The 15,219-nt window shown below is 41.2% G+C and overlaps 1 protein-coding gene across 2 annotated transcripts; it reads left to right on the forward strand.

The window, feature by feature from the left end:
* Positions 1-279: 279 nt before the first annotated feature.
* On the forward strand, positions 280-5,048 carry LOC139332820 (homeobox protein orthopedia B-like). Of its 2 annotated transcripts, none has more exons than XM_070964932.1 (3): positions 280-455; positions 772-1,166; positions 3,664-5,048. In XM_070964932.1, the coding sequence occupies exons 1-3, from the start codon at positions 380-382 to the stop codon at positions 4,165-4,167; spliced, it is 975 nt and encodes a 324-aa protein (XP_070821033.1). In that variant the 5' UTR covers positions 280-379; the 3' UTR covers positions 4,168-5,048. The 2 variants fall into 2 exon arrangements, with proteins under 2 accessions (XP_070821033.1, XP_070821034.1); XM_070964933.1 differs by having other exon boundaries at positions 280-416.
* The last annotated feature ends 10,171 nt before the right edge of the window (positions 5,049-15,219 follow it).

The raw sequence follows: 15,219 nt of genomic DNA on the forward strand, positions 1-15,219 counted from the left end.
AACGTGGAATAATTTAAGCATGAAAAGCTAATAAATCAGAGGACGGAATGGCAGAGGATGGAATTGAATTGTAGTCTTTCATGCGCGTTTGGATCTGGGCGCGTGCGTATGTGTGTAAAGAGGAAAAAAAAAAAAGGAGGGGGAGTCACGTCGCTGACATTTCCAAGCTCCCGCTCTGATTGGTTCTTATTTGAGGAAGCTCACGGGTTCTTTCAACTAATAAGCGCCTCCCCATCGCTCTAAAGGACATTATAATGCAAGGGACCTCCTTTTTTAACCACAAACCGAATTTTCGTTCATTTAGACGATATATACTTTTTAAATTGCCCCAAAGTTGTAGGATTTTTTTGGAGCGCATTTCACCCTGGACCGGTACGCGATGCTTTCTCACGCCGACCTCCTGGATGCTCGGCTCGGTGAGTTATCATCACTAAACTCCGGCCCTAAACTCCAGTGTAAGATTTCAACTTCTTGTTTAACCTTATGAAGTGATAGATAGACTGTGTAGTTAATTGTGTTAACAGCTAAGTGGTTTATAGTTGGTCGAAGCAGTTATTTATAGTAATTTATCAGGACTGAGAAATAATCTGGCAGCGAAAATTCTGGTGTAAAATTACGACCCTAGCTTGACTTTATTTGTATATTCTTTGAATTAATCTTCCTCTTGATGTAAAGAAGCACAGCTAGTTCATGTAACTGTCATTTAAAGATGCTGCGCTGTAAGATTTGGCATGTATTTACTCGAAGCGTCTCTCCTCCTCATCCTCTCAGGGATGAAGGATGCTGCAGAGTTACTCGGACACCGAGAGGCTCTCAAGTGCCGGCTGGGTGGTGGGGTGCCAGACCAGGGGCATCCGGGAGACATGGCCCCTGGTTCAGACTCTGTGGAGGGGACCACTCTCCTGCCGGGAGAAGACATCGCCACCGTGGGATCCAACTCTGCCGGCATGCCGGTGAACGGAAAGGAGCAAGAGAAGCAGCAGCAGCAACCGCAGCAGAGCTCCGGGCAGACCTCCAGCCAGCAGAAACAGAAGCGGCACAGGACGCGCTTCACCCCGGCGCAACTCAACGAGCTGGAGCGCAGCTTCGCCAAAACCCACTACCCTGACATCTTCATGAGGGAGGAACTGGCGCTGAGGATCGGCCTCACAGAGTCCAGAGTCCAGGTAAACACTAGTGCAATGTGGATGATCTGCAAACACCGGAGTGATATGACAGGGTGTGGTTTTGGGATCCAGGTTGGTTCTTGTAGGTCTTTTCAGCATCTTAGAAATGTCCAAAAATCCTCAAATCGATCCGGAAGGCAGTGAGCAAAATAGGCTGGATTCATATCAGGAGAGGATTCAGGACATATTTTCCCCTAAATGTTGATAGTTTCGTCCATTCTGATAATTATTCATTTACCATAATGTCTTTTCAGTAATTTGTCACTTGTCCTCTTGTCCCCTGAATTAGGTGTTAAGTTTTAGGTGAAAATGCTCAGAAAATCAAAGCTAACGTGGACTGACGCCACTGGTTCAATTAGGTTACATCAGACCATAACATAGTGTATTAAATTATCATTAAAGTGAAGGAATTACGTAAATATTTTGTTTTTTAGGTTTTATGCACAGTGCGTGGAAAAAAAAAAAAACTCATCTTGAAAAGAAAATTAAAGATATATATTTAATTGGTTGTGATATTCCAATCGCGATCGTTTTATACCGACTCAAGCCTCTTTTAACTGAATTATGTGGTTCAAAAATCCCATCATTTGTTTAAGTTTAGTAAGCAATATTTAATTTTAGGAAGCCGCGCCCCATCTTATACATAAAGTGCTCTGTCCAGGGTGCTGAAACATTTCTCGCCTACGGATAACGAGCAGCAATCCGGTGCTCATAGAGTCCAAAATATTCAGGTGGCGTTTATGATTCTCAGAAAAAAAAATTGTTCAACACCACCTTTGGTGACTATGACAGAAATATTGAAATTGAGGGTGTGAGAATTCAATTTTGAAATTTGAACTTGCACCAATTGCATAAAATTAAATTGGTGTTGCTGTATTGTATTTTATACACACACACACACACACACACACACACACACACACACACACACACACACACACACACACACACACACACACACACACACACACACACACAACTATAATACAATACATGCAGTTATCCTGAACAGAATAGTGACCATTATAGTAAATCTTTAAGAATATCCTTTTCAAAATCTGACTTACACAATTATTATTGTGGAGATGTGTGGCACATATTTTTCGACATTCATAAATATATTATATAATTTGCTATTTTTAGGAATTTAACATGGGAATCACTTTTAAAACATTTAAAGACAGACAGCGGTTATTTCTGAACAAGCATGCAGGAACATACCAAACTCTAATAAACCAAACACATTATCAACCAATTTCGATCTTATTTATAACAGTGAACGGGTTATTAACCAGTGATGTGCAATTCATGCAAATTATCCCACTGAAAGCAATAAAGCCAGTATAATCATTAGTCACCTTAATAATCAATGCTTTATTCTATGTGGCGCAGGATCCTACCCGCTCAGCGCGGCTCGGCTCGTGCTCGCTGTTGGTAAACATTAGTGCAGGCCGTGCAGGTGCAGCCTTCAGTGGGCGTGTTGGCCCGCGTGCGTGCCTCCACTGCCTCTCCTTTAAAATGCTCTATCAGCGACGTCTTAATAGGACTCAAGAATATATTGTACTTTTTTAATGGAATGAGAAATTGCATTTTCTTTCCCCCCGAGTGTAATGGGTTTGGGCGACGTTTCACGGATGGCTGAGCGGAATGAGAGCGAGATTTCACTTTTAATACGGAGGCATCGACTCACGGCCTCGCGCGCGCATTAATCACACCCGAAGATGATGAAATCTCTATAAAGCTCAACTGGGACGCGCGTGCGTTTTTTTTAGCTGTGTACGTGGTCTCGGTGTGTTTGTGGTTTCTCGCGCGTGCGCGTGGATGGGTAGATTTCTTTTTTCTTTTTTTTCTCCCACTTATATTGTGTACAGTAATGCGGGCCATTTGTATTTAAGCCCGCACAATATTTAGGTTAATTTTCAGTCAGTCTGATTGTAAATAAGATGTTAGAAAGACAAATCGTTCGGCCCACTGCTGTGTAACATCGGTGATAAAAAAAGGAGCCTTCTGTCTAGCCTATTTTATTTATGTACAGTGAATTTTCTGGCATTTTGACTGTTTCAGTTTCATCCAGCCTCTTAGAAACACAGGCTAATATGCTGGCAGTAACCGATTCAGGATTCGTGAATTACACCTGCTATTGGACAGCACTACCTCAAAGTTTGGACTTAAGGTTAGATGGCAGTGACTATTCTGGTAAGAGGTCCTAAGGTCATCTGCGTTTACGTCTTGTTAATTTTGTTCGGTCAGATAGTAAAGGATGAGATCCAGACCAGGCCCCATGACTGCTAAAGAGTTTGTGTTGCTCAAGGTTACTGCAGCAGGGACCATCAGTTTTGTTGTATTCATATTATTTAACTCTATTGTCCTGATAGAGCCCTAACCTTTTCTGAGTGTGGCCGGATTTTGGTGAGATTATCGTGCGTAATGGTTACGCCACCACATGGGCGTCAGTCTATCGTTCAGTTGGCTTACGGTCCTGTCTTTCTGTTTGCAGGTTTGGTTCCAGAACAGACGCGCTAAGTGGAAGAAAAGGAAGAAGACCACTAATGTTTTCCGTGCCCCGGGGACGCTACTCCCAACACCGGGCCTGCCACAGTTCTCTGCCGCGGCCGCCATGGAGAACAGCCTGTGCTCCTTCCATGCCAACGACTCTCGCTGGGCCACGGGGATGCCGGGGGTGTCCCAGCTGCAGCTCCCGCCGGCCCTGGGTCGCCAGCCGGGCATGCCACAGTCCCTGTCACAGTGCAGTCTGGGTCCAGGCCCGCCACCAAACTCCATGGGTCTCTCCAACGGCCTGTCCTCCAACGGCTCCGGTCTGCAGTCCCACCTCTACCAGTCGCCTTTCCCCGGAATGTCGGCCTCTCTCTCCGGCCCCACGAACGTAGCGGGCTCCCCGCAGCTGTGTAGTTCCCCGGACAGTGACGTGTGGAGAGGGACAAGCATCGCGTCACTGCGGCGCAAAGCGCTGGAGCACACAGTGTCCATGAGTTTCACTTAGTGACTTTTCAAAAACAGCCCATTACACCCTGTCCTCCAAACTCCCTCTCCCAGCCCCCAAACTACGGCTCTTTTTCTGTTTTTATTCCCGCTATTTAGATCAAAACGAGAGAACGAGCGAGCTAATCAGGCCTGAAATGTGAGAAAATGGAGACTGTATGTGACTTCATCTAGACATAATGACAAAAAGAAAAGGACAACACTGTTGGACAAATGGAAGAAAAAAATAACTTGATTTTGGGGTTATTTATCTTGTTAATTCAAAAGGATTTTATCAACTATTGATAATAAATACTATTGTAATGATCTCTAGACTATAGGCCCTAATTACTGGGAGCCAAACAATCGTCGTATTTACGTTTTCACTGAGTGTGTCTTTACGCACACATGTTATTGTGTTCAGGTGAAGTTGTGTTATGTCAAACGGTTATTTATAAGATTGGGTATAAATTTTTGGTAACAGCCTACCGCACACGCACCATACTGTAGGTTGGCCTATTGAACTGAGTCTCAGGCATGCACTGTGCATGTGGATTTAAACGCTTGGATAATTTAAGGAGAAAACGGTGCCCCCTCAGATTGAAGAGGCACTTTCGCTAGACGACCCCAGCCTCGTCTGCATGAGACAGGAGCATAAAACCTAAAGAGGAAAAAAATACAATGATCTTTCAGTAGGCCTACTCTGTTTTAGGATGTTTTGTGTAGATAAAACATTCTTGCTATGTACCCGCTGGTCTTTTTTGTGACATGTTTTAACTTATTGTATGTGCTATTACTTGACACATTTCTTAAATGTTTGATCTTACATCGAAATGCACCACATTGACGGGTTTGTACCAATTTAAATTGAAGAAACAAATAAAAGTAATTTTCAAGAATGTCAAAACAAGAATGATTCATGTCTCCATTAAATTCAACGAGATTTCTTAATGACCATTTTGTACAAATTCCTATAGACACTCAGTCCCGACGTAGGTTGTTGGAGATTGTTGATGGTTCTTCACAGGATTTCTATTTCTTTTGGATAATAATCATCAAAGATGCTGATGGGATTGTGAATGGGACGGGAATTTGTTGGCATTTTCGCTAAACTTATAGTGTATCAATAAATGTGACTGCTAAGATACTGTGTGTGTGTGTGTGTGTGTGTGTGTGTGTGTGTGTGTGTGTGTGTGTGTGTGTGTGTGTGTGTGTGAGAGAGAGAGAGAGAGAGAGAGAGAGAGATATGCATATAGATAGATATTGTATGATATCCTTACACATTATATTTTTGTAAGGATATCATATTTTTTCTTTTTAAAAGTATCATCATTATAATTGTTGTCGCTGTTGATGTTGTTATTTTGCAGTGTCTGAGGTGACAGGGTTAAAGGGTTTATGAAGGGTGACTGGTCCCATGGTGGCAGACAGAAGCGGTAAAGATGTCAGTGCTGTGATGTGACGGTCATTGCTTTAACCATGACGGTCATCCCACTGAACAGACTGGATGGACTGTAACTAAACGGGAGGAATCACAGGCCTGTGTGTGTCTGTGTCTACAGTACAGCACAGTACAGTATAACAGGTCTATAGTTTTAATAGTATTCTTAATTTTAAGGTCAAAGTGGCTAATATGATCTTACCCTCATTTGGCAAAAAAGACATAATCGATAAGTTACAGTAAAACTGAAGTAAGATCCACAAACATATATATCAAAAGGAATAACTTAAGGAATCAATAGTTTGTCTCTGGCAGTGGGTATTGTCAGTTCTGTGGTACATTTTAAGACTTCCAGTCCTTTTGCTGCTCGCTCGTGTTGATGTAGTTTATTTCTGTGAGGTCACTATAGTGCAGTTAGACCTACAGAAACTTCTGGCAGACCTTTACATGGATTCACACACAGACTGACTTCATATTGTATTAATTGTAATAAAACTTAATTACAGCGATACATTTTAGGCAGATCAATAGAGTTACACCTATAGATGCTCAAAATGGTGCACCACAGTCCTACAAGCATGATCAAGAACATGTTCATTGGCTGACTTCAGTCTTCTTATGTGGCACAAACAGCGGCTTTATGCAGGGAGCTGTCTCATCAATCAGTACCCTTACAAATCCAACAAGAAATACACAAAATTTCAATTCAGTATATAAATAATAACACTTGATCGGGCCTATTTCAGATTGATTATAGGGAAGAAGTGAAATATTTCTGCGATGACAATTAATTTGGCTGTCGTTTCAATAACATTAAAGATATCAGTTATATGTTTTAAAGCAATGGACACAATCCTCTGAGAAATTTCTGAACCTAAACCAACACGTGATCATCCTGAAGTTTGTAAACTGACATTTTTTCATTATTTCTGATATTATTAATAGTGTTTACTACATTACATGCATATCATAACAAAATAAAAATACAAACAGTTTACACACAGTTTAGCCTTTACACCCTTTGATCATTTGACATTTATCTAAATTCCTCATTACTTGCCCATCAGTTCTGTAATAAGCAAAACTCTCACCTTGCTTGCGTTACTTTAATTTCAAATTATCCTGATGTGAGATGTAGTGTCTATAAACTCAGCTCAGAAAGAAGTAAATAAAATTTCCCCATTATGAAAGTGAGCGGACCTCACTGTCTGTGTCAAAGATTATAAGTGTCAACTTGAGCCTGAAATCACAGCAGCTCAAATTAATCAGCGTGTTAACCTCATCTCGTTGTCAGCGCTGAGGCCAATTTACGGTCACGGGATGGTAATTGATGAGATATGGCATTACCATAAGCAGTCCCACTGCCTGTAAACTTATAATTGGAGTTTCTGTAACAATGCAGGGGGGTTAAACAAAGGATTAATCATAATTAACAAAAGTATATTACTTTTCCCATATTAAACAGTTGGTTCCCACCTTTTCTATTAACATGAATTTGTTTGCAGTAATTTACTGAATTATTGAAAATACCAACCCAAGTCAAGACCCTGAAAAAATCATTTATTCCTCTCTGCGCTTTCACATTTGTGTGAGTGTGTGTAACCCTGTGTTTCAGTTATACATAATTAGCTCGAATGAAATAGTCTGAAGTTTCACAACATACAATCAACAACAATTTTGACATTATTTTCTAAGTTATTAACATGTGTGCCGTGCAGCAGCATGAAACAGGAGCACACTGTGATTACATTTACAGATTGACACAATGGCCAGGACACATTTTAGTTTTCTCTTTTAATCTTGGTTAAATTTATCGTCAAGTCGCAGCGAGCGAGAGGAAAAACATCAGAATGTTGTGAATTGTTTGCACATATTGAACATTACAGTCAGTATCAGAGTAAATCTGCTTTGTACATGGGTGTTAAACCCATTTACTTGTGGGAAGCAGTGGACAAACTGTCTCAATCTGACATGAAATTTCCAAATAAACGGACATCTTCGGGGAAACACGGAAAAAATAAATTAATGCAATCTTTTCACAGTAGCGACTGCTTCACGATGGGCACTAACTCTAAGTCATTGCTTATCTGTCTTATGGTGTATATTTACCTCCATACCCACCCCACCTCCAGCCCTGCAGTAGTCTATCAATTTTTTCAGAGTGAATGCAGGTGGCCCACCTATCCTGCAGAGGCATGTAATTACAAGATATTGTGTGACAACAGTTGATCAAACATTATAACCACAGCCAAACTGAGTGCTGCTCCACCCATCCAGGCTGGAGCTGCAGCAGTGTCAGCCTGGCTTTGTGTGTGTGTGTATGTGTGTGGCTCTGGTAAATCTAGCTCTATGTATGGCTCAGCCCACCAGATCCAGCCCTGTGCTGACTACTGTGTCCTGGGCTGCAGTAACAGATGTGAAATCACATTACCCAAACGCTGCAATTAGTCTCACTCGCTCGCGGGTTAATGAGTTTGTGGAAATGTGCGACCCATTCCTCATTAGGTAATTTCTCATGCACTGATGAGAGAGGGAGAGAGAGATGTGGGTATGGCAACTCAGTAGAAATGGCACATAGTCTGCTGCCACACATACTGTAAAGCAGAATGCAGCTGGCGGGGGGACGCTGCAGCTGGACAGTTAGAGGGGGACATTTATCACCTCATCATGGATCATGGAATGAGACTTGCATGCATGTTTTCCTGTCTGAGAATCCGCCATTTACACTGTCAAGCCTTCTGCATTTGCATCCAAGAGTTCAATAACAGAGGCCTGCTGGGGTTACATCAGTCTGTCTCATTATGGACTGGCAATGCTTATTTTCTTGCTGCGAGGCCAGAGAGTCTGTGTGTGAATAGACAGCCCGGGGCAAAGCTCTGTCAGGACACAATGGACGACAACAAAGGAACTAATTAGCAATCAATTACCGACGTGTTTCTGTCCTGCTCCTTTTATCTGGTTGGAGTGTAGAGCAGGTTACCACTCAACATGTCCCATTCATGCACACACACCACCTGCTGCCTATGTGAGTGTGTGTGGCACACGTGTGTGTTTTTTGCTGAATTCGGATTATTGCATGGATGTATGTGGTAACCCGGTGATACAAGGTTTAATGCAAGAAAATGTAACCTCTCTCCCGCGTGATAAAGGTGAAAAGTCTTCTAACTAATCCAATTTAGGCCTTTAGAGGAAGTTGCTTTCCACTGTGTCTGTGCCTAAGAGTGTAGAAGATAGCTGTTCATTAGCCTCATTTGTGCCAATCAGTCTCTGAACTCTGCTTTGTTGTATGTCATTGCTTCTGTTCATTTTTGTGATTACTAATAGGTGATCTGAGTTAAGATGGAGGAAGGAATTTCTTGTATTAAAGAATTTTAAATCTATAACTTTATAAAAACCAAGATAGCTAAAGTAGATTCAGTGTTAACTTAGTGTGGGCATGTGGCTTGCTCATTTCATCTCCCTCTCCACCGCTGTGTAACACACACACATACACACACAGTGACATCTGGGGGGAAAGTGTGCTGTGAGGAGGCTGCGAGTGCCTCTCATGATAACAACTCTGCATCTCAACAACCTGCATCCATCATCATCAACACTAACATCTGCTCTGAGCCTCAGCCTTAAATCTCTTTCTACCCCCCCAACCCTTTACCTCCCTCTACTTTCCACCCTCGCTCGCCCTTTCTTACTCTCTCCCTTCCTTCTTCCGCTTCTGTTCTGTCCGTCTTTTTATCACGAGAAGCCACAGTAGCTGCCTTTTTTTAACCGCTCCGGTCAATCTGCTTTGACTCTCATCCAAATTCCCTCGTCTGCAGATTATGTGTGGATGTGTTTTCGTTTCAGCCATCCTTAAAATCAATATTTAATGATGATGTTATCAGTGCTTTTATGTGTAATTTAGCCAGAGTGTCAGTATGAATGAGACACTGTCAGCTTTATGGCGTCAAGCATTTATTTTCTGTTAATGGGTGCTCCTGGTGGTATACAAACCAAAACCCAGCGGATGTCTGATGGATTTGTCTGTTTAGTTTCTGTTCATGCATGTATTCACAGCCATGAGTGCATGCATACAGTACATGTCTACCTACAAACACACACATACACACACACAAAGTCTAGGTGACAATTTCAACCATTTGAGAAGTACAAGATGTTGCAAATACATGCTGCAAATTCTAGATTTTGACATTTATTCCTTTATGAGACAATGAATAAGGCACTGCATTGCATTGTATCCCATCAGCTTGAACTTAAACACAATAAATCAAAGCAACTGTTTGTTTCAAAACATTTTCCAAAGCCATGACAATTACTTCACCTCTTCAGCTCTGGGAGCCAACATTGTTGAGAGGCAATAATCATGATAGTTTTCTCAGTCATTTTTCTCCCAATAACAAGCCATTTTTAATCCAATTAGGAGTGCTAACGTGAGAGGCATAATACCACGGCCCCTGGGACAGATGAGAGAATATGCAGGACATTTATCCCGACAGTCAATATTGGATTTCTCACTAAGCAGCTGTGCCTGCTCTCTCTGACATTCTCCACCTCTGCACAGTGATCCGTCCTGATTAAACAGGCTTTTCTACTTTATCAACATTCATTACATGACCTGGTCATGCATTGCCACGGAAAGCAGGAGTAGCAAAGTTACATGCTTCATGTTGGGGTTTTCCTACTGCACTTCCTCTTTGAATTCAACTGTTAAGTGAAAGATGATATATCGCGAGGCTCTCTTTTGGATCTTAGGTGTGTTTTATATGAACAGTGAGGTGTGTTGTGGTATTCCCCAAAAACTCTCCTCTCCCAGACTTCTTACATGTTGAACCTGAATTCAGGTGGCTTATCTAATTTTGTATTACAGTATAGTTCTGTGGTTACAACATCCAACAGTTGTTCTGTTTCATTTCCTAATTTGAATCCCCTGATTACCAGTATTAAGCATGGGAAAGTCAGAAATCTGCTTACATTTCTTGTTTTATTCAGCTCATTCACTTCTGTGAAGGTACAGAAAATACAATTTAGTGTGCAACACCTCAGGATAAGAAAGCAACAAAGAGCTGTCAACATTTGATGCCAACAGCGGCTAAACATTGCCACCTTCTGGTGGCAGTCGAGAGGAGCACAATGTTGTGCAAAAATGTTTTTTTATTCATTCAAACAATTATTTATTAATTTTAAAAAATCTAGACAGATGGTCAATAGATTTTATCTCATCTAGGTGTCACTTAATGAAATATGTCTGTTAACTCTACGGAGAGTCATACAATTATTGTTCCATCAAAATCACAGCTAATAAAACACAGAAAATGCATGAAAAAGAGGGCTGCTGTTTATAGCTGATTGCAGTCGATACATTTATGCAGTGCACTGAATCATTGTCATTGAGTGCATTGATTATGTGGACTAATCAATGTTTATTAGGCTGGGAAAGACTGGCCACACCACAGTGGAGGCTGAATGATGAAGGAACACAGTTACTGAGCATCAAAGGCCCACCCACCTGCCTTGAGTGGACATGGTTCAGAGTTTGATGGAACTTCAACCAGGTAACTTCAAACTACTTGTTTAGGGGACGACATGCAGTTTTTATATCCATATTCATCTTATGTATCAAATTCAGATCTGAGTCAAAGGAGGCAGATTTTGCAGGTCCAAGGAAATTTAACAAACATACAGTATACAGAAGGAGAGTCCTCACACCTCAACAGGGATGCAGAGTTAGAAGTAAAATACAAGAGAGAGGAAGAGTTTGGCTTAATCCTTGTCTTTTGTGGTGCTTCTTACTAGAGAGGCCTAACAAATGAAAAAGCTATTGGACTCCTGACAGCGTTTCTCTTTCTTTTCCTCTCTTATGCTAACAGCTGCAGTGGCATCCTGGCTCCTCCTGCACCAAAACCTGAGATCTGAGTTATCATGGAAACCTGGTTGCACTGGGTAGCACAGTCCACTCTGGCCAATAGGTATTTCAGGAACTGGATAAAAGCATCAGACAAGAGTTTCCAGATGCAAAGACTCAGTTGACACACTGCTGTTTCAATGCCAGTAATTGGAGATGGTCACCACCTGCAACTGTAAGTATGATTTCCAAGAAATGAGCTAAAAGGCAACTGTCTGACATAAGGAGCCCCCTCAGGCTTTGTATAAATAGGACTGTGGCCTGCAGAAATAAAACTATGTTCCTTAAAAATAGGAAGTGGTCCTAAATCATTAACCCGATGAAATACTGAAGCAGGTTCGCTCTCATTGAAATCGACTGTCATTAGTTCTCTTTTGACTCCTCTGACTGACCCTTGCATGACAAAAAATGAACTCTGATACAAAGTGTTTGTCTGAGAGAACAAGTCATCTTACAAGAGAGGATGTTCAATAGTGTCCCATCATAATTTCAATTAATTCTAACTTTGCCTTGTGTTTTTCCACATTATACATTAATCAGGGTTTAGAATCAGGCTTGAGTGAGTTAGAAATGAGTGATCAGGATAAAACACATTATGACAAAATCTAGTTGGATTAATTCCACAGAATGAACACAAATGTTGACTTTGCACCAAATATTTCCTTTCTTGCTTTTTTTTTTTTTTTTTAAAGCAACAATTTTGCTCCCCCAGCTCTTTAGTTAAATTTTTGGCAACTGCACGCTGATTGTGTCACTCCATCTGATTGTGTTTCCTCGGGAAAAGAGGTCCCTCGTTGCTCCAGCACAATTATTCCACACTACACTCTGTAATTATACTATTATGTAGAATTATTCTCATCATCTGCATGCACCATCAATCATCAATGCGCAATTTGTAAGTGTTTATTGCTTAAACAGGCCAAAGACAACAAAAAGCTCTCTTTGCAAGGCGTTCCAGTGGCTGTTTCAAAGTCATTTTGAACAATATCCATATATTCTTAATATTCAACAAAATCAAGGTTTATCCAATAACTAACAATAATTAGTTAATACTGGAAACTGTGTGAGAGACATTAAACAAGCTTACACAAACAAACCAAGACAATCGTTATTTATTTTGTATATTCCATTATTTATTACCTTAATATGCAGTATATCTATGAGTGGCCCATACATGCTTTATTATAATTTATCCTGACTACAAAATGCATTAGATAAAAGCTAACCAAACAAACAGGCCGGCATGAGATGGGAGTCACCAGGCCTCCCCTGAAGAACTCCGCTGGAAGGTAATTAAAAGAAGAGTGTGTTATCCATCGCTCCTCATTAATGCACTTTGAATTAAACACTTTCAGGGGAGAGGAATGGGGAGGAGGGGACAAGGGAGAAAATCCATGCTGGCTTTAAAGTAATCTCTCTCTGTCAGGTCGGTCCAAACGGGGAGGGTCGGCTCATTAGGGCCCCCACAGGAGATGAATGGGTCAGTCAGGCAGTGAGGAGAGCCGGGCTGGACCGCTGAGTTGACAGACAGATTCACACAAGAAGTGAGTGTGTGTGTGTGTGTGTGTGTGTGTGTGTGTGTGTGTGTAAGGGAGTGAGCACACAATGAACGACAGAGCCAAACACTTAGCTATACATGCTATCTTTGCCCGGGAGCAGGTGTGCAGAAGGAGGTTGCATGCTGGGCTACAAGGCAGGGTTAAGACGCTAATGTCTGGACTCAGCAATCATTGTGATTTAACTTTGACCACATGGAGGGGTGAATGTCACATCTGACCAGCTGAGGCAACCATCACCGACACAGAGGGCGCTCTGTCTGTGTTTTCTTCTGCGCTGCTTCAGTTTTTAAGAAAATTCTGATGAGCAGACTCAGTTGTATTTTTAAGAAAAATGTACTTCATGCATATTTTGCACCGCAATAAACCTCACTGACCCAAAATAATGAATGGTGTTCCCACGTTTGCCACCAGATGGTGTTGCAGTCTTTTGTTCTGTTGAGACAGATTTATTTAACAGTGAGGAGATGGAGCTTTCTTGATTTCATTTTAAACATGTTTGAATTTCATGTTGTATTTTCACCACCATCAGAGCAGGGACATACCAACATGTGTGCACCAAACAAAGTTCACTGATTCTAATGGCTGATTTAATGTGGATGTGTTTGTTGGTGTGTTTTTATATCACATATTAGTGGGACATTTTGTATGCTGTCATGTTTACTTAATGTAATTATTGGTTGATTTAATCCGGCCACTATTGCATTTTTTAGGAAAGTGCACAGGAACTTCATCTCTGGGCAGCACAGGATGTTCATTCAGTCATTCAGGACTTTCAGTCAGGGGGTGGGGGTTTGAGAGAGGTAATACAGGAAGAGAGGTTAGATATGATTATATTAGATTAGATTAGACGATGAGCTCTGTGAATAGACCAGCATAATGTGAATTGATATATCTGTTCACCATTTAGAGCAGTATAATGAGACTGTGGGGTTACTTGTTCATTAAAATCTATCGATTCATTTAATAAATTGGATTTAAACAATTACAGTATGTATCACGACACCACATCACACACATCGCAGCGTTTGTGTGTAATCGCCAAGGGACAAGCACTTGTAGCTCATGGCAGCACATGAAATACACACACATAGGACTATGCGCACACACCATCGAGCATTTTGCTAACATTTTCCTTTTCCTCTGCTGTCATTCACATTAGGGAAACACACTTAAGCAGCGAGACCCTGGCTAATAGGTTCAGACATCTTCTTAACACAAGGACTTCGCAAGACAACTCATTATTATCACTGACCACTGGCTATTAAAAGAAAGTAATACACCTTGAATAGGTCATCAGCATTGTGGGCCAACAGTTTGAGGGGCTGTTACGCCAAATGTTATTCATTAAGTTCATTATTTTGTTTATTTATTTATTATTTAGTCTGTAGTTTACAGTGTGTAGATGGTGACCTTCATCACTGTGAGAAAATGTCAGCTATTATTAGCCTAAGATAATTGCAGAGCAGAGTTTCACACAGTCTCTTGTTATATCAGAAGTGTGTATGAATGCTGACAGGATGATCATCATCTCTTACACCCAGCTACGTCTGACTTTGACCTTTCACAATGGCAGCATGGGCGCGCACAATTAGTCTCATCTAAATGAATCTGGTTTGTCTCTACAAACCATGTTACATCACAGCTTCCCTCTCTCTGACGCTTTCTCCCTTTCTGCTTTCCCACATCTACACCCTGGTCCTTTTTGTTCTTTGCACAATATGTGATTCTCTGCAGTTTGTTCTTGTTTTGTTAAAAGATGTCGTTAATACTGTGCCATTGAAATCAGCTGTACATGTTTGTGCTCTGGCTGTCTGGTTGGATGGAGCATCATTGAACAAGTGACCATACTGTGAACAGCTCTCCACACGCATACATAAGCAACCATAAAACCACGTATTTAATGACCAGTCTCTTATCCTCTGTTGTTATTAGGTGATTATCTTTGTGTGCAAAGCTGTGTGTTACCAACCAACCAATTGCAGAATGTATTCTCCATAGTGAATATAAAGATAGAAATACTGATTGAATGGGGTGACTGGCCTTTGCTGCTGCAGTCTATCCACTCTGAACTGTTGGTTTGCAGATCACAAAAACTTTGCTATGGTTCTTCTATTAATGACACAGAGATTGAGAAGGTTGTTAACAGTATGCATAACAAATTTCCCTGGATATCTT

Source organism: Chaetodon trifascialis, chromosome 6, assembly GCF_039877785.1.
Source record: "Chaetodon trifascialis isolate fChaTrf1 chromosome 6, fChaTrf1.hap1, whole genome shotgun sequence".
NCBI classification, from domain to species: domain Eukaryota; kingdom Metazoa; phylum Chordata; class Actinopteri; order Chaetodontiformes; family Chaetodontidae; genus Chaetodon; species Chaetodon trifascialis.